At 44.9% G+C, this 20,525-nt stretch overlaps 1 protein-coding gene across 1 annotated transcript in view; it reads right to left on the reverse strand.

Annotated features, from left to right (window-relative positions):
• PLEKHG4 (pleckstrin homology and RhoGEF domain containing G4) overlaps positions 1–20,525 on the reverse strand; it is an 87,672-nt gene that overhangs the window by 41,371 nt on the left and 25,776 nt on the right. Inside the window, exons 6-12 of the mRNA XM_017740806.1 lie at positions 17,941–18,156; positions 13,979–14,102; positions 12,783–12,876; positions 7,598–7,684; positions 5,703–5,819; positions 3,382–3,480; positions 2,245–2,393 (exon numbers count right to left, since the gene is read on the reverse strand). Coding sequence (XP_017596295.1) covers positions 2,245–2,393; positions 3,382–3,480; positions 5,703–5,819; positions 7,598–7,684; positions 12,783–12,876; positions 13,979–14,102; positions 17,941–18,156 — 886 coding nt within the window. The remainder of the gene's footprint in view (positions 1–2,244; positions 2,394–3,381; positions 3,481–5,702; positions 5,820–7,597; positions 7,685–12,782; positions 12,877–13,978; positions 14,103–17,940; positions 18,157–20,525) is intronic.

Raw genomic sequence — 20,525 nt, forward strand, 5'->3', positions numbered from 1 at the left:
TTTTATCAGACTTTTGCACCATAATGGACAATAAAAAACTTCAACAACTGGACACGTGATAGACAAAAGAGCCAAAAAGGTGGCTTAGAAGAGTTAAAGCCATTTGACTTGCTTTCATAAATAATTTATTTCAAGTGTTGGGAGAATGGGTGTGGAATTAGGCTGCTAAGCATTAGATCAAGATTTTACAATTCAAAGTTCAGAGCAGCAGTACCACAAGCCCTGCTGAGTGCACATACAAAGCCAGTCCTGTTCCCTTTTCACACATCACCAGTTAGAAATCGAATATTGGACCTACATACATCAATAGCCACTCCATGCTAGCTTAGCTGGCCAGTTGCAATATTTTGTCCACACCCTGCTTTGATTGTATCTGTTAAAGAAGCCTTTGAAAATCATAATCTTTACAGTATTAAGCAGAGCTCAGAACCTTTAATATCTGCGCATCAGATAGGAAAGGAGTAAGTGCAAAGCCATGGAGGACCCAAAACCAACAGTGCCTTATACAGCGTTCTCTAGCTAAGTGATAGAGCCTTCTTCCCCATTTGAAGGGATCCTGGAACAAAGAAGAGTGGACTTCTTTAGTCCTCTGCCCTAAGTTAGATGAAAATTAAAATACTGGATGGAATTTAGTTTCTGCAACTACTCCACAGCCTAGAAGAGAATAACTTTCTCCTGCTACATTCATTTATGCTCCTTAAGTTGGAGAGAGCCACATATATTTGAGCCATGGCATACAGTCTCCTTTCACACTGGCAGACAATGAATATAACCTGAACTAAGCAGAGAACATGCTACACAGCCTCGGCATGCACTCAAGCACTGCACAATCAAACAATTCAGTGTGTATCCCCCACCCCTGCCCTTGCTAAAGTAATCAAAGCAGTAAATTATCCTTTGGGGCTCTGTCAGATCAGGTTTCAAAGTTGATCATTTCCCTGCACAAAAACACAGGCTTAGCTCAAAACCAAACCAAAACATAAAACTCATGCACATTCTCCCCATTCTCCTAGGACTCTAAAGTTGCTGTGTGTTGCTTAAAATAAATAATAATAAAAAAAAACCTAAATAAACCAAAGCACAAAACCCCACATTATTTTGCTTCTCATGTCGCATGAGAATGAAAAGACTATACTGTACTAACTCAATCCAAAATTGCATCAAGACTACTTCACCAGTTCAGCAAGAGAATTGTGTCTGCATAGCGTGCCAGAGCTCCTGACAGGAGTCACAGCAAGCAGGAAACAGAAACAGTTACACAGCCTGCCCCCATGCTCCCCTCTCTGCACCAAAATGTCAGTCCTCTTCTTCCAGTGACAGGTAGCAACTTGCACTGTCATCCACTTGCTGAATTTTAAAAGAGAAACATGCTTTTCACAGTGTTGAGATACTCCATAACTACTTTGTTATCTTCTCTTCATTCCCTCCCTTCAAACCTCCCAGCTTGTGATGGCAACAGGGAGTTTAACCAGAGCAAGGCTGTGGATGCAGAGAGCTATTCCACATCACCCTGCCACCCCCTGCACCCTCATCTGCACCCACATGCCAGCGGTTATCTCACACTGGGCTGGAAGCTCCTGGGTGCAAAGGCTGCCTTTCTACCTTGTTGTTTGCACAGCACATAGCACAGAGGCCTTCTCATGCTGACAAGCTTCAGGTGTTTTAACAGCACAAACAGGAGTTGTGCAATGCCCTGGAGATATCAAACAGCTGGGCTCTCTCAGTCCCCGCTTCTCATACCAACCCCACAAACGGGCAGCAAGTATTTGTTTGTGCAAACTGTACCAATGTGCGAGGAGATCAGAGCCTGCTGCAGCCAGCAAGCATTCCTCCCAGCTAAGGTCCTTGGAAATCCCCTTGCATAAGGAGTGCCTTGGGAAATCACACAGAGGTAATGGCCTGCACCTAAACATTCATCACTGGTATCATCAATTAAGGCTGGTGTTTTAATAATATCTACCCAAAATATCCAGCTCTCTCTCCACTAAAGAAGGTAAGTCTGATTTGGCTTGAAAAAGGAAGCTGAACAATCTAAGTGAATCCACCTGGACTAGTTTTTGGACTGGGGAGGAAGCAATCCGGTTAAGAGTAAAATTCATTACATTTTTCACCTTTGCTGTTTTCAACATAATTCTTTGCTACACAAAGCTGTTCTCACGCCTGCACCAATGATGGAGCACCTCAGGGAGACTCCTAGCACCTGCCTTTTGCTCATGTCCATCTCCTCCCACTCTGGGGGCTCACCTGTAGTCCTGGGTAAGGGTGACACAAGACTCCTCCTTCCCCAGTCTGGCCAGGAGCGCTCCACCCTCCTGCTGCACCTTAACCAAACTTGCGTCTTCCAGAACATTCTTCATCAACTGCCTTGAATTCCTCAGCAGCACAGCTGCATCCTGGAGGGATCACAAGAGTGAGTTGAATTGTTACTGCAACCTACAGGCAAAAACCAGCACCTAAACCAAAACACACCCAAACCACATCTCACCTGGGCCCACTCTAGGAAAAGGGGAGGTTGGTTCCCACGGCTGTCTCTCTCCAGCCTGACAAGTCTAAAGTGATAAACAGTGCTCCTTATGCTCCTGGTACCTTCCCCACCAGGCTAAAATTGTGCCCCAATTCCCATCATTGCTGTTCCATTCATTTGCGGGGCACAGAAGAAATAAACTTTCCAGCCTCACTTCCCACTCACACCTAACTCCTAGAGCTCTGAGAGCCTGGATCTGCATGGCTCCAAGCCGTGGGACAAGATGCACACGAAGGGTTTGCGGATATACAGGTGTGTGCAGGAAGGCCACTACCATATCCTCCATCATTTACTACTGGAACCCTCAGTGCAGAGCTGGCAGCAATTCCCAACCGTGTCAGGGGTACAGCAACTTCTCAAGAGGAGAAATAGAAAGTTTGTGACCACATAGGGTTGGTCTTTGTCCCTTCCCCTTCTTGCCCACTTCCAAACTTGTGTTCTGGAGACAGCAAAGTTGGAACCACAGCACAGAACTAAGCTGTTACCTAGTATTATTCCAGGCCATTCAAGCCAACCTGATGCAGCTCAGCCCAAGGCAGCTGCTCTGTACCTGGCACACCAAAGTTTGCACCAGCTACAGAGCTCTGGAGCTGCTGAGAATGCACCCCAATGCTGGAGCAAGCACCCATCAGCAACAAGCCCAGCTGGAAAGATCTCCTGGGTGACACTGAGGAATCAGACAATCAGCTTCCAGAGCCACTGAAGCCTCTATCACTTCGTCTGGATTAGTTTCTACTAGTACTGGGAATACTCTGCTACTACAGCTTGCAAATTCAAAGCTACAGCTTTTCTGCAGCTATCCAGCCTCATGTTCTCTTCTGTCTCAGGTCCACCTCTGATCTGAGGAACATGCTTACCTCAGCCTTTTCCGGTAATTTTCCAGACTCCACTTTATTAATAGCTCCCTGAAGGAAGGCACAAACACCCTGGCATCCTTGTAGCAAGTATTCCAGCTTCTACAAGAATAAAGGACCAAGGCAGAGATTATTGTCTCACAGCTGACAGGAAAGGTCTTCTGAGCTTGCAGAAGCTTAGGAGTACAAAAATCAAGAGAGGATCAAACACATTAATCCAAGGGTTCAATTATATCATTCAGTGAAACTGTATCAGCAAAGAGAGGCCCATCAGAGGCTTCAGATGCATCACACTAGACCAAGGCCTCCATGCAGACCTTAGAAACCTGCATACTCATGGCTCAGATGGGTCATGCTTTACAGAAAAAACACCCAATCCACTTATGTCTCACATTCTTCCATTAGCATTTCTTGTAACTTTCCATGAAGATGAATCACACTGCACGAATTTCAGAGAAACAAAACATAAAACAAATACTTGGAATTTTTCTGCTTTAAATAATTTCTCTTCATGTTAAAAGTAGTGTAAATTAAAGATTAGGAAACTGGAAAGCTTCCAAAATTAAGCACCACCTATGGATAAATCTGAAATCCTTCCTCTCTTCAGGGTGGGTGGAAGCAGGGAAAAAAACAAACAAAGCCCAAACATTTCATAAGGGTTCATGAGGCACTGTGTTTTAGAGAAGTCAGTAATATAAAGCCTGAATACTGTCAGATGCCACTGAAATCAAGAGAAGGGAGAAACAGCTATTCCAAAATAACCATGCTCAAAACAAAACAAAAAAGCAGCTGTTTGAATCTTTACTGAATTGAACTCCCTCTTCCCTGGAGTGCTGGAACAACGCCAGCAGTGACAGATTAGCAGGCAGGATGCAGGTGAGATCACTGAGAGAGGAAATAAATGCTGTTTGCCACATAGCTCCAGAGCTAAAGAAGCTGAGCACATGGGTCATTACCCCACACAGTATAAACAGGCATTCCATACAGTATGATTCTCATATTAACCCCCTTTGGCAATGTTTTACATGCTTAGAAAAGAAGTAGCCTGATATTATGGTTCTTCCTTCAAGAACTGCCCTTCTGCACATACAGAGCACCTCAGCTCTCAAGGTATTCCCCACTCTGTCCATAAAACTAATCCATAACCTCTTGCAAAGTTTCTCTGCTCCCTCACTGCCAAATAGATTTCAACTTCTCAAAGTCAATCCTAGGCACCAAGATGAGGCTTCTGTACCTCTACTGCATGAGCACAGGCTGCTACAAGTACTTTTAGATGGAAGTTTAAGAGAAATGGTTCTAAAGTAAGTTGGAAAAAGTAAGTTAACATCTAGCACATGCCAAGCCTATCTCCTGAAGCCTGCCACCAGCACCACAGTGGTGTTATCAGTGACATCTTAATCTGCTTCAAGTGCTGCACTGTGTCACAGAGCACTCTGGGCATCGAGGTTGGAGCCTAAAGACCACTGGATCCTCTGGAAGCTGAGGTGACAATTCTGTCAACCACCAGGGTGAGCGAATTCAACGTGAAGGCAGCCAGCTTGTGTGCAGATTTACAGAGATTTAATCCTGTCTAGTCTCAGTGTGCCAAATAACTCAATAGAGCTTTTAAAGATTCAACAAGCATCTGGTCCACAGCACTCAGGCTCCCTCCACAGCACAAGCACACTCGGAGCTGGGTACTGGTACCATGGATGCTACCCTCTGCAGGCTTCTGGCAGTCTGCACGTACCCTGCTGCTTGAAGTAAAAGTTATTCCTAGAAGAAGAATTCTGAACTGATTATCAGGAACTTCCACGCCTTGCTCTTGCAAGGACTGCAGATTTTATTAACAAAATAATAGCTTGATCTGGGGAACTTGCTCCAAAACCAAAAAGATTTAATTCTTGTTACTTCACTCAAGTTCTTCATTGTTAGTCCAATGGCAACATGATACTAACACCTTCTCCTGACATTAGTTTCAGATGTCTGTCCTTAATCCTCGGAGTATAACTCAAGAGCCACTGCACACCACGACAAAACCGGATTCCATTCCAGATTTGACCATATTTTGAAGGCACGAAAAAATTAATGCAGTTCAAGCAGATGAGTAAAAACCTAAAATTTTAGTTCCTGCAGTCATGCCAATAGGCCACAGTGTGTACCCTTCTTATGAAGACAGTATTAGCATTTTTTTGATAACAGACATTCATTTGCATTCACAGCTTTGCAGGAACATTGTCTTTTAATGCTTGTAGGTTCAGCTGTTGACAGGTTCCTCTTGTTCCCATCTGTTACCATGCCATTGCTTCTCTCAGACACCAAAGCACACGAGACATCCTACTCACCCTGCGGAAGCTTAGCCAGTCCTGGTGGCAGTACAGGAAGGTCCCATCCAGCTCTACAGGCAGCTGTGAGCTGTCTATGTGCTTATGGAGGGATTTCATGGAGGTGAGAAGTTCAAACTGCACAGGAATAGAAAGGAAAAGAAAAAAGCACACTTCTGTTAGGGTGAGTACTGGAGGAGGAGGGGAAGGTTAACAAAAGGTAGAATCCATCATTTCTTTATCTATCTTGCACAGAAGCACAGCATGCAATGTGTACCTGCATTATCACTACAATATGAAGGGGAAAAAAACCCCAATTCAATCTTAGACCAGCTTGTTGAACAGCTCAGTGGGCGAACCCTGAAGGAATGCAGGCCACAACATGCTGTTTCACCAGGCAGAACATCTGTGATGGGAGTCTGGCAGCAGCCTGCCTTCTCCAGAGCCAGTACCTCCCGGTGCAAGCATAGCAACTCCCTCGTATGTTCCCACAGTTGTGCTGCGATTTGCATCTGTTTGGAGAATCTGGGAGGTTAAATCCAGCCCCCAGCTTCCCCATCTCACTTCCTGGAAAAAGAGTCTAACAGAGCAGCCTCTGCCCTGCCCTCAACTCTCCACTCATCAAAGCAGCTATTTGCTCCAAGAGTTTCTTGGATCTTGACACAGGTAACTTGCCTTCTGCAAGTCTGTAGGACCTCAGAGCATATCTACACTCACCAGAGCAACAAGTGCTCCTGCAGGTACATGGAAGCCAGCCCAGACACAAACTCAGGTGCAGACATTTAACTCCCACACACACAATACAAAGTTTCCACCTCCTTACAAAATTGTGATGATGCTTCCAATTCCTCCTGTATGCCCTTGTCTTTATTAGCCTTTCCTGTGTTCCCTCCTACACTCTTTGTGTTTGTTCAATGTGTTTAATGTCTTCTGTAGCTCTCCCTGCATGCACATGCCTGCAGCCCCCATTCTGACTCTGAATTCTTCCACATGGGGGCAATAAGGAAATGGACTAATAGCATTTGTTATTCTTTAGACTTTTGGGACACCACACGACACACACAGCAAACCTGATGCCTATCACAACATCTTCATCCACAGGAGCCAAAAAGGAGGTCCAGGCCTACTCTGTAGCCTACAGAGTTTTAGCAGGCACAGAATTTCAGTCCACTCTTGTAGCTTGCAGCAGTCTTGGAGCAGAGGGAGAGGACTAAGATGAAATCTGATCCTCTTCACTCACCACAGAGTGGCTCGGAGCCCACATTTCTTATACAGCCATAGAATACCAAGACAGTTTTACTTGTAGTGGGGGAGTTCAGTGATGTTGTGGTAACTTTCCCTCCTGTTAGTCTTTCCAGACATTTTGGCTACAAAGGGAACCTCACACAAATGCCAATCTCATCTTCTTCTTGCAGAAGTCTCTCAGCCACTGGCAGCAGCAGGTATGAAGAGAGGAAACAGGAGAGATGCAAAAGCCAGGAAAGCAACAAGCACCTTCAAAGGTGGAGTTCAGGATTTAGCCTAATGTGATCTCTTCCTGACCACGCATTTATTGTTAATAGGAGAACATGAAAAGCATCCCTAGCAAATTGTGCAGGGCTCCTCCATACACTTATCCATGCTCCCAACAAACCCTGTGTCTTGAGTCCCCAGCAGATTGATGTAAATGTGGTGCAAATGTCACTGATGGACGGGGCAATAAACAGAGCATAACAGGGATCTGTTCAGCTCACATAAACACTACAACTCAGTAAATATCACACCCATAAGAGACCATGACCACAAAACACAGAGGACATCTACAGAGATTTCATGTGTGAATAAACATACATCAATGACAGGGAATTTGCGTCTCGAGAATTAAATAAGAGATAGCAAGAGTGGCCCAGCAAACCCCAGATACATGGTTTCATTACCTGTCCTCCTGGTGGCTTCTCCATCCGAAAAGTCAGATCTCTTTCAACCAGAAGCAGTACTCCATGAATACAGTGAGGATTCATGTCCTACAACAGAACAGAGCACAAATCCATTACTGATCTGCCTTGGATACTACAGAGAATGTACTACCCCAGGTTCATACACAAGATTGCAATTCATCCTTCAAAGGCATCTACAAAGCCTAGAAGGCAGGCACCAGAAATTAAGGAAGGCCAGTCTACAGGGTACCAAGGTGATGTCTTTAAGGTAGTTTGCTTCAGGTCAACTAGTCCCGTAATATTTAAGAATGCAGTGGAAAAGGTGAGGTGTTGGCTGTACTAAAAAAGCTCTGCCTTCTGCACAGGGAAGTGAGTCAAGGGGAAAAAAAAACAGAAGCAAAAGAAACCCAAAACCAAAACCCATGTTCTGTGTCCAAGTTTTTTCCTGATACTTTCCTGGTTACTTCACCTAAACGAAAGGAAGTGGCTTTCCCCCCTCCACCCCCGCCCAGTGCCAAAAACTTTGTCTTGTCTCCACTTACTGCCAATTTACAATCAAGTACTTGCATCCTGTTTCTACTGTTAAACTGACAAATTCCAAATACAAGGGATGTCTGGCAGCTGTAGTTCAAACTCAGTGATCCAGAAGCAGCTCTCCAATTATAGAAGCATTCTACAGGGAAGTGAAAAACAGGCAGAGAGAGCAACAGTAGGAAGAGGGAAACATGGCAGAAAGATTCAGACCATGGAGACAGGGCTCACTACATATGATGCCCGGACCAGGAAAGCAAGAAGAGCCATTTAAGCTGTTGTGCCTCATAGTTAAACAAGAGCCATCCCATTTCAATGTCTCCTACACAGTTTTTGTCTCTGCAAAGATCTCAGGAATTGTCAAGCAACAAATCCTTTCTGGTGTCACTCAAGCTGCAAGGAACCTGCCACACAGCAGGCCACAACAGCAAAGGAAACCTGTTTAAATAAACAGCTCCAGCAGTGTGTAGGGTTAAATATCTGCCAGGAGCAGCAGAGCCAGAGTATAGAGGCAAGTGGACTGATGCCTTAGGTTTTAACTTTCATATTTCTTAAATCCTGTACAGCCTAGTATGTAACTCTGAAATTTCATATGGCCTGTTAGCAACTGTTCTCTCATGCTGGTTAGACATAACATTCAGCAGAGACTGAATGACCTAACCTGACACTGGGCCCAGTTCAGCAATTAAGAAACAATGCCAACACAAGGAGCCCAAATTCTGCAAGTGAAAGCAGCAGCAGAGGTTCCAGAACAGATGAAAAAGACCTTTCCCTCACCCAGTCCTAAACCACGATCCTTTTCAACAGGCAGCAAAAAAATCCCAACTGAAACACCTTCCAAAACCATGAGAGGTTTCTAAATTGTCTCAAATTTCTCCAAAGTGAATTATTCACACTTTCTCTGTTATTTGAACACTGATCAGAAGGCCAAAAAAGATTTATTGCGTAATTAGGCTGCAAAAGATAAATACTGAAGAGAGGATGGGGAGATAACACAGCTGTATCACCAGCTCTGAATTTATCTGCTAGAAAGTACTGAAGGATGAAGACTGGACACAGCTTCAAGACTGATGATGGTACTAAACTAATTTTTTTCTTACACAATCCCTCTTCTACTCCAATAGTCACGAGATGTGCAATCTGAGTGAGGGATAAAGGTAGTGATAGTGTAACAAGAGGTTACCACAACAGCCAAAACACTCATTTGTTTGTTTGTTACTACTGAAAATAGAAACTGAAAAACTATTCACAAATAAAGCTGTCAAGGGAAAAGTTCAGGGTTTTCCAACTCAAGAAGAAATTGTATTTCCAAAGAAATCAAGTACTTTTCAACATATTTTTTTAATTTAATAGCTGAAGTCAGTCTCATCTAGCACTGATGGAGCAATCCAAAGACTTAAACAGTTTACCAGGAGCATCTCAGGAGATAAGCAGAGCTGGAAACAGCAGGATGCTAATTGAGGAAGGTTTCTTGCAGCTTTATGCACAATCTCTTACCACCTTTGCTAACAAAACCAACTATATGGAAGCAAAGAAACAAGAGTTCCACACATCTAAGTGAACTCCTCACCTCCCAAAATAGGTACAGTGTGGACAGCACAGAATAGAGGGGCATCAATAGGAGTTCAGAAAGCATCAAGGTAAACATAAATCTTTTTATTATTCTTCTTTTTAAAGAGAATTAGATACTTTCTTCAGTGTTTCTCAGACTGAAGTTCAAGTTTTCTGGCTTCCTGCCCCAAATGGAAACCCATGGCCAGACTTAACAACACTGGCACAGCCTGAAGCACAGGCTGCCAGGAATGTTTGCGCAGGTTTGTGTTTGACACCTCAGTCAGTCTCAAAGTGACCACCCTAATGGAGTAGCAGGAGTTCTCTGGTCTTTAGCATGAGACCAAGGTCCTCTGTACTTCTGCACTAAGTGACAATGCAAGTACACCTCTTGAACAGAGAGGTTTGCACAGAACTTCTCTGCTTTCAAATGCTAAACTGACTCTTTCCAATTCAACACACAAACACAGCCTATTACAGGATTAAGCCTTTGCACTGATATGGAAAATTCGAAAGAATCTCACTCTATTAAGACTCAGGCAGAGGGAAATCCCACAGATACCTGCTCACTGAAGGCCAGTGCACACATTCCATTGTCCATGCCCTGCCTGCTCACTGAGCAAGGGATCAGCCTAGCACTGAGTAGCAAAGTCCCTCTTAAGAGGCCCCCCAGCACACGGCTTACTGGTGACAACCTGTAACCAAACATTACAGCATTACCCCTGCAAAAATCCTTGCTCCAAAGCATCATTACGCAGTTTCCCACAGGAACAAGCATGATCTATTCCTGCAACATGCACACACTGTGCACTTCCCTTCACCTCTGCACAGAGCTGCCAGAGTTCCTCCTGCTTCTTCCTGAGTTAGCTCTGCAGCAGCTTTTTATTCTGCCCCGCTCCCTCTGCTCCGGCTGCTGTCTGGGACAGAAAGATTTTCCAGCCACGCAATATTCTAAAAAGAAGGGGAAAAAAAATTCTTGCAGAATGCAATTGCCCCTACCCTGAAGGCAGAGAGGACAAGCTCCCACCAGTTTACCAGGTTGTTCTGGACAGAGCAACTGACAGACTCCTAGTGCTGCAGGGAAAACTAATCTGCAAGCACCCAAAGTTGTCTACTACCATTTAATTCCAATCATGCATTCATTCTGGAAAGATGGAGAAAGTGGAAAAAGGATTTCCTCAGGCTGATGGATCTTGATCCAGGAGCCTTTGCTCCCCAAGAGTCTCTCTAGGCTTAACAGATCCAAGCAGGAAGGGACTCTGCATTAGGGCATCCCATCTGTGCTTCCCCTCTGTGAAGCAGTGCTTCCCACTGCTGGGTTAAGAGGAAAACAGCCATTCAGAATTGAACAAGCAATACGGGACCTCAACATTTAACAGATTCCAGCACATTATCATAGTAGGCTTCACAGAAATTATGTAAATAAAATCCTGGATAAGGAAAAGTGCAGGACAGCAGAGAAATGAGCTCTAGAGATAAGAGACACTGAGATGTGTAAGTGATTTCAGAAAGGACCCCAAGGAGGTGATCTGCTCTGTAACCTTAGAGGCATAACACACAGTCTGTGCCTCAGTGCAGTCACTGGCCAGGCAAACCCTGCTGCACTCTGAAACACTTAGCTTGCCTCACTGCAGTTACACTCAGTTTTCTGTATTACTCTATCCTTGCTCCAGAGCAGAGAACATTGCCATAGGATCATGGAGTAAATGCTAAGGATCTCCAAATGCTCAGAGGAGCCAGGGATTAGTCAGTCTTGTGCCCTAACTAGGTGATGAGCTACCCAAACAGGTCTCCTATACAGTGTCTTCAGAAGAGTCAGTGTAAGGATCAAAGAAACATAAGCAGAGTAATCAGCCTCTGTCAGTCACTGTTACCTGGAGCACACACTCAGATCCAGCAAACTGTCTTGCAGCACATTAAACTCTGTTAAATAACTGTAGCACCACCCTGGTAACGAGGTGCTCAGAGCCAAACAGCCATCACAGCACAGCAAAAAGCTTCCCCACTCCCTCAGTTTAGAGGGGAAACTTAAGGTTAAAATGGCATTATTACCATGCTTGTATGAGAACTGAGACAGCCAGAACATGTTGCTGATTTCCAAATCAGGCCACTAAGACTGCCATGCAACTTACATGGACAGTGAAATGCTCTAAAGCTTTAGCAAGCCCACTGCCACGTGGGCACAGCATGAAAGAGAATGTATTTGCTTGTTACCTCTGCAGAACTGAGCAGGGCACCAGATTACTCCTTCCCCACAGAGAATAAGCATGCTGATAGAGCTCACAGCTCCACCCAGCCCAGGAAGCAGGAGAACAGACCTCTGAGTCAGACTCAACTCTCAGATGTGGCACTGAAGCATATAAACCACAGACATCAGCTTCATTAAAACATTGCCCTGTTCCAGTTTGCAGAGTTTGAATCCTAAGAGACCTAAGCTCTGATTTAAAAGGAACACCTGCTTAAACAAGATTAGTCATCGCTACAACCCAGCATCTCCCTGGCAGCAGCAGCAGATAGTTCCTATCTGGGAGGGGGGGGGCAACACAACCCACTGGCTTCCCAAGTGACTGATATGAAAGCCTTTGACCTGAAGCAATACAGAGTTACAGCACGTCCGATTCTAATCATTCACCGACAGCCACATTAACAGCTGCACGTGCTTTTCCACCTGGCATGGTTAAGCAGTGTCCTTCCCTACCCATGGCAGCAGGCAGAGGCCTCTCTTCCTCCCTTCTCTGGCAGGCAAAAATCCCTGCACATTTCACACAGCCCCTCAGTGCAGGGGACAACATCTCCAAGCAGAATAATTCATGACAGCATTGAGACTTGGGTATGGGCTGTTCTCAGCATTGAGATGAAAGCAAATTTGGAAGGGTGGGGAGGGGTGTTCTCCCCTAACTCAGACTTGCTTAGGTCTTTTGCTTTGTCTGCAGTCTGGCAAGTCCAGGTCATCCTCCTAAAGCAGGGTTGGGTGCGTATCTCCACCTCCCAAAGACAACTGAAAGCCAGGTGGCAGAAGGATACATAAGCAGCAGATGGAGATGTAACATCCAACCACGACAGCAAGCCAGCCAGTGCTCCTCTGCCCAAGCTCAAGGCTCACCTGCAATGTGCTGAATGCCTTGAAGAGAGCAGGAACGGGTAAACAGCGGCGAGCGTCCACAAGAACAGTGAGACCCAAAGCCTGACATTCTGGTCTGCAAGGACAAAGATAAAAAGGTCACCTTTGTCACCAATGAAAATTAACAAGACTATGGAAACAACCTGTAGTCATGGCACGGTGAAAAAACCAGTACATTATGGCTTTGTAATAACAGGAACAAACTGGCCACCTTCTCCTAAACAAGATAAATACACAGAAACCACCAACCAATTGCTCAATTTTTACCTTTGCCGTATGATTCTGTGACTTCCACCCAATTTCCCATTTTTCCTATTCCTAGAATATGTGTCACTGATGGCAAAGGTGCTGATGCCCACTGGATAATCCACACAGGAAAACCAGTCCTTCCTAATTGTATTCAGGGACAAGCTTGGTTTCAGCCTCACTGCTTCAGAAGAGCAGCCAGTCTGGAGCAGACCCAATGCCTATCTCACCCAGAATCAGATTTGAAGGGAGAAGCATATAAAGCAAAGTACAAATTGCAGAAACTTTCTCATGAGTTAAGCCTGCTCCCCTTATAAATAGTTTAAAGGCTTCAAAAAAAAAAAAAATCAGTATCAGAGAGTTAGCTTTACCTCCTCTTATTTAATCACCTAGAAGTGATGAGCTGAGGAAGAAGAGCCTGTCATAGTGAGAGGAAGAGCAGCTGCAGCAAACTCCAGCCTGCAGACTCCAAAACCAATTTTCAGCCAGTCATCAAGACAGACTCTCAACCCTTGCAGATCCTCCCTCCCTCTCAGTATGGAGGCCTGGCCCTAAAATACCATGTCACAACACTATCACAGAGCTGCTGCATGACTGCCCCATGATAGCTCCCAAATCCCATTTTCTGAACTAATGAAGGATAGCAAGAATGGCTTAGATTCATGGCAACACATGAAAACATTCAGTACACACCAAATTCTATCACACCATGTGGGCAAGGCATATACAGAACAGGTAAAGTGCTTGCTCAACACAAGCTTGTTCACCCTAGCAGAAGACTGTCACCTGTGTAATTTCAGGACTGTCTGGACCAAGTTCCTAGGCCAAGAAAGTCAACCTCTTTCCATTCCTGCCTCAATTCCCACCTCCCTGAAATGCAGAGTAGACAGGGCAGCAGCTGTCTGCCCTGTCAGCCCAAGAGCATCACAAACCTTGGGATGCTATGCAAGTACAGAAGAAGGCGTACAAGCTCAGTGGTATTGCAGTGGGGGTTTAACCAGGCTCTGTTCCTTGTCGTTATTATGGCCACTGCACGTCCTGATTTGTCTCTTGTACCTGTAAAAAGAGAGCAGGGGTGGAAATGACACAAGTAATTCAACAGAGCCTGGTTCCAGGTGTGTATGCCTCATATTCTCCCACTAAGACCCCACCACCTTCCTGGAAATCCTCCACAGAGCTCAATATGTATGATTCTGTATATGCCGCAGATGGTAGGAGGCTATAAACACATTTCCAAAGTACCCAAATGCTGCCCCGGAGTGAAGCAGATGAGCTCAGCTTGTCTTTCTCTCATGGTAGTGTTAAATTTGGACTGCTGTCCTTTACCCAAACATACATTCTTCATAAATATGGCTGAAGTTGTCTAATAACGCAATCTTGAGAAAAGCAAGCATCTCATAAACTCAAGATACAGAATCTCACCTTCACATCGCTGTCAGATGAGAGAACACAGACAGGTCTGCAGAACATGCACCATGTAACGAGACTGGGCACATGCTGCAGGCTGAGCCGAGAACAGAACCAGGCATCTCCTTGAAGCAAAGCCCTGGAGCAGGAGCCCAGAGCTCCTCCTCAGAGGCTGCAGAGAGGACAGCCCAGGAGCACACTCCTGCCTGCCTACAGCTCTGACAAGGGCAGAGTCAGTGCCAGGCTTTCATTACGTGCAGAGCTTGCTCAGTGCCCAGGGAATAGATAGAGCACAGTATGGGCAACCCAGTTGAGTTGCGATACACTGAAGAAGGAGAAATCCCTCTGCTTCAGTTAGCCAGGAAGGACAATGCTTCTCTGCCACCCGTTTTCCAAAAGCCCAAAGTCACAGCTTACCACAGGAGGAAAAGGACCTAACAGTGCCACATCTGGAATTATGTCCAGCCTCTTCTCCAGATGCAAAAGCAGGATAAAGAACAGGTGGACACACCACATTGGAAAGCCAGAACTGCCTCTGAGACTCCAAATCAGGCAGTGCCTGCAGTGAGCCTGCTCAAGCAACTGGGAAGGTGAGTGATTTGGAGAACAGAAGGTACAACACTGCTCTTGTGTGAAAAGTATTTCACAAGAACAGGAGCCATATCCTGTCATACAAACTGTATAAGGAAGGATGGAGGGGGGTGTGTGTGTCAGAAATCCCAAGCACAAGACAAAACCAGAGGCCTAGAGAAAGCTGTTTCTTCCTCTCCTGAACTCTTGCTACCACAGGAGATACTGTCCTGGACTACCTCTCTCCCCCATCCCAGGGACAAGCATGTGAGCTGACAGGTAAAACAGACACAGATGGACAGCCCCAAGCATGGAAAGCTGCCCCGGTGTGATCTCAATCTGTCACTAGGACATGACTCGAGTAAGTGCCACAGACACAGATGGACACCATTTTGAAGCAGGGCTTTCTTTCTCCCAGGGACCAAAACTATGCACAGGCTTTCTCTTGCTAATAAAAATCTTTCATCATCAGTGTGATTCAGGACGACTTTTATTACTCCTGAAATACTGTAGCCTGGATGCTGCATAATCAAAAAGCTGGAAAGAAATTTAAAAAAGCTTGTTAATGTAATTTGTTTCATAAGCTAAGGGGACCATCACAAAATAAAATAGCAAAGCCCTCAATTACTGGAAAAATGGCTCAATAACCACACTCAGTAAAAGCTTTTTAACTCTGAAGCAACATCTTCTGTCCATCAGGCAGGTTGGGTATCACCAGAATTTGATTAAACCTTGAACTTCCATATAGTAATCTTGGAATTGCCTGACCAGGTCAAAAAAAGCAACTACAGCCACCAGGGCTAGGTCTTCAACAGCGGCATAACCTAGATCATTCAGGAGCAGAACCCAGAACTGAAACTATCCTGGCAGTTTTGTCTAACTCCATCAGCTACCAGTTCATTAATTAGCTTTTATTTACCATTCATTACAAAAGTTATTCTTTCTAATGCAATTACTGTGTCATTACCACTGACTAACATAAAGCATTTAACTGAGTGGTCAGTACATTCCCTCAGGTGTGAGGATTGCCCACTGAAACCCCAAAGGGGCAGAGAGGTCAATCAAATCTGATACTGCTTTTACAGGAAACACAATTCCTTCCCTAGAGAAAAACTTCCTTGGAAGCAGTACCAAACCAAATCCTTGCTTCTTCTGGGCATTAGAAGGGCACATCCCTTCATCACATACTCAAATGCTTTTGCCTCATTTAACAGTGGTACATTATGATAAGAATCTGTGACAAAGGGAGTGTTAGGTAACATGGTCAGGCTCTTGCAACAGCATGGACTGTGAGCTTCTCTGAAAGACCCTCTCTAATCCTGTAATTTCTTGGGCTGTTATATACAGCATAAGAATGTCCAACCTGATCAGCAGACCAGATGATTAAAAATCCTCCTTTGGAATTTATTGTAACAATTCACCTCCTAATGCAAAGTTACACATATGAATGTACCACAATTCTGCCATGCCCTTGGTTTTCCATTTCACCTTCTTCCAGAAACTGGGAAGATTTAACTTCCCTTCTTCCTTCCTGGCACAAAGGTGATTGCACCTCTTTCTCAATCATCCTGTGAGATAAACAACCTTCCAGTCTCTTGCCATTAGACACCCAGTTTGGTTACAAGAAAGGGCTGTCACCCTTCTCTGCACCACCTCCAATATTTACCATTTCCTTTTATACCACAGCCCAAACTATTTGAGAGGCATCACCAACAGAGGCAAAAATCAGTCTCTTAATCTGTATAGTCGTCTCCTCCCCTTTACACATGTGAGGTCAAAATGGGTCTTGCAGACCCAGCACCACCTGGGAGATGCCTGTGCTGCCTTTCTGCTCTTCTTCCCAACTCTGCCACACTGCACAGGTCTGCCGGACCTCTTCTCTGAGCTTGGGCCCTCTGCCCAATTTTCAACTCATACGTGGTTCCTGAGCTGATCAAATGCAGCTCCTCCTGCCCCACACCAAAAAACCTTCTCGCTGGCTTGGGAAGGACAAGCCCACAGGGGCTCCTTACACAGAGCTGCCAAATGCTGTTTCTCACTAGACAGGTAGATCTTACTTCCTCTGCTTTACTTCATGTTTGGTTAAACACAAAGACGTCTTGTGCGGGCCCTGTACACCAAAGCAATGCTGGCTGCTCGGTCCAACAGCTTCAGCTTTGTTCACTCCTCTGCCAGTATTTGCCCCATGCAGAAATTTTATCTGCAGCTATTTGATACTCATTGCTCTATCAGATGCAAACACTGAATAACATTTGACCTACAACCTGATTTTGGCAGAATAATTCTGGGAAGTCCTCCCTTGATAGTTAGTTTTGTCATCTGCTGTTTGGCTACAATATCGTTCATCCGACACATTGCTCATCTGCTTCACTGGGATATTCCTTTCAACTCTCTGTGTCATGAAATCAAATGTTTTCTAAAAATCTATTATATCTAGGTAGCTACATTTAATCAACCAAACTTCTAATTACCAAGAATAAAACTGGTTTTCAAGAGTCCTGTCAAAGAGCATCTTCTACATTCCTATCCTTTAATTATCTACCAAGTGAATCAAGTTTCTATTCCTCTGACCAGGTCTGATGTCAGGCCCACCAGCCCATCATTAGCTGCACCCTCACTCTTTTCTTTTTGAACTCCTGGTATGAGCCCACAGATTTGGCATTTCTGACTCATACACGCTTGGTTAACATTTTGAGACTCCTGAGAGCAAATTAACATTACTCTAATGGCAGGGAAGTTCTACTTCCTGTCCTGCCCATTCGGAAACTCCAGAGGATTCAAGAAGTGTAACTTCTGAAGAGGTTTGGGGTGAAAGAAATAGAATTGGAACCAGTCTCCAGTGCTGCAAAAGGAGGCTCATCTCCCTTGCCCTCCTACAAACCACATTTCCAAGACACTTTCTGGCTCAGCTACTCACCAGGCAGGTAGGCAACTCCACTCCTGAGCAGTTCTGGGTTCACATCCTTGACTATGGTAGGTGCAAACTGACCACCCCAGGCAGTTCCGGAAGTTGGGGATGTTGGGGGAGTAACAAGTGGTGAAGTTTCCTCCAGGGCACTGATTTTACTCACTGGTTTCAACACACCTGTGCCAGTTGCCTCTTTTCTCATCTCTGTCTCTTCTAACACCATCTCTGTAAGACAAGCAACAAACAGAAGCTCAAGCAAAGTTCCACCCAAAAGGTCCCAGGTAAGCACCAGACTGGGGAGGGACCCAGCACTCTGCAGCTCCTCCAGCCCTCATGCCAGCAGCATGCACACTCCAAAACTGGTTATAACATTAATACTACTGTAATTCTAAAAAAAGAAACCAATTTATTGTGAAGTTTGCAAAGTACAAAAGCTCGATTCAGATCAGGATTACTGTAGTCAAAGTCCTTTTTAAAGGTAACACTTCAAGCAGTACATGTCTGCTCACAGCCTGGAAGTCTGGCACAGTGCAAGTCCCTGGCTGAGCTCCAACAATCTGAGCATGCTGAAGTGATAAACCAGCTTCTAACAGGGAGGGCTACTCCATCGGAGCAGAATTACTCCCCCAACACCACTTTCAGATTAGTTCCTGAAAACATGAAGTCAACTGGAGGCTGACAAATCAGCTGGAAATTATCCAAAGAGACCTTGTTCTCCTAGTCCAGACTTTTTTAATTAACACAATGTGAAAGTCAGAAACCCATTTCAAAGCACTGAAGGACAGGATGATTACACCAACCAGCTCCTGCTCAAAAACTGCACAAAATGCTTCCTTTGTCTGACACTTCAGCTCTAAAGTACAAGTTATCAGAATCAGTTAATTCTAAAATTAAATATCTTGGCTATTACGTGGAAACTAAGACTAGTTCTATCAAGATTCAATTTTCATGTAAGATTATCTGGAAAGAAAAAAAAAAAGTTATCTACCCACTGTGTAAGAAGTATTATTCCCCATTTCCCAACATCATAAGAAGCTAACAGCACATCTTCAATCACACATCTTTAGCACCCTAAGTACAGAACTAGGCTATCCCGGTGTTTGCTGAAAGCTGTACTAAATAAAAGGCTATACTTCACTGCAAATCCTGACACTTCAGTATCTACCAACAAAAATATCAACCTTTCTTCAGGAGAATAAGAGTGGAATATTTATTTGCTTGCTATGAAGTCAGACATTTTAATTGCTACTTAAAATTTACTTCAACCATCCTACCTTCCTGCTGCATCAACAATGTTGACACTTGACTCAGTTTATTTACTAACAGATTCCAATACTTCATTAAAGAGCAGGACCAGGAACAAAGCAGTCCTTGAAGTGGCTTTCAATACAAGTTTTAGCAGTGAAGGAGATTTACAGGTTGAGGCCTAGCCCGAACTACTTTCAAAATTGCTACAATGGGTGAGAGAAGTGCCCTGAGCAGCATGGCTCACTGCACCAAATTACCCAACAGTGGGGGGAAACTAGGAGGAGCTCCAGGACTCTGCACTATCGAGGTCATGACAGAATAGCTGCTCATTCCTCTTTGGTAACACCCCTGGTTGAGGAACATCCCTGGGACCCAGCTTGGCATCTGCTGCATACGGCCACATAAGCTGCTGTGACAGCTTCAGGGCTGTGCCCAGTGCTGGGCCACACTAGAGCCCCACTCTGTTCCTAGGGCTACCTCAGCCTCCACTTCCCAGTGGTGCAAGAGGTCATCCACTTCGGACAACACTGCTACATCCTCCTGAAGCAGCGTTTTAGAGGGGCACTGATCTCCTGCAGAAAGGGTATCACAGAGTCATGGAAGTTGTGCCCAAAGATTTCACGTTAAAAGCTAGTAGATCTTTTAGCAGAACACGGAATCACCTTATCAATGAGCTGTAAGGCCTGGCAATAAGCAGAACTACACAACTTGTAGTAAAGGGATCTGCATTAAATGACAAAAGCCTGCAAAGAGGACCAAAAGGTGAAATTTAAAGAGGATAAAAAAGGGAACATAGATAGGTGTGTTCCACATACGTTGCACACCAGGGCAAGAGAAATACATAAATGTACATGACACTCCTGCCTTGGATATATCTCTTAGGAATGAGGTAGCAGCTCCCAAAAGGTAGGAGAGAAGCATTTTGCTCGGCCCACCACACACAGTTCTGATACCGGGGCTCTTCAGCCCTGAGGAAACCTCACTGGAGCTGTGCAGCCTCCAGACTATGCACATCTTGCCCAAACAAAACTGTTCCCTGAGTTTCTGAGGCCCAGCTCAGATCTGCAGATGCCGCCTCTCCCAAGCACACTGTTAGTTATTTGCAATCTGGGGCGGAGGAACTCACTAAAGCGGAAATTGTAGAATGCGGAGGATTACATCTAAAAGCAAATTGAGAACAGGGACATCTGAATTTGCCGTGTTTGCAGGTTCCACCTTTCCCCGAGGTTAAGGAAGTGGTAGAGGAGGATTTGCTTGTGTGCATTTCAAAGAGACATTAGCATTTTCCTTGCAAACTGCCCCAGCACCAGTATCACCTATGCTAACATCAGGTAGTAACGGGGAGC

Source organism: Corvus brachyrhynchos, unplaced genomic scaffold (genome assembly GCF_000691975.1).
Source record: "Corvus brachyrhynchos isolate BGI_N302 unplaced genomic scaffold, ASM69197v1 scaffold26, whole genome shotgun sequence".
NCBI lineage: Eukaryota > Metazoa > Chordata > Aves > Passeriformes > Corvidae > Corvus > Corvus brachyrhynchos.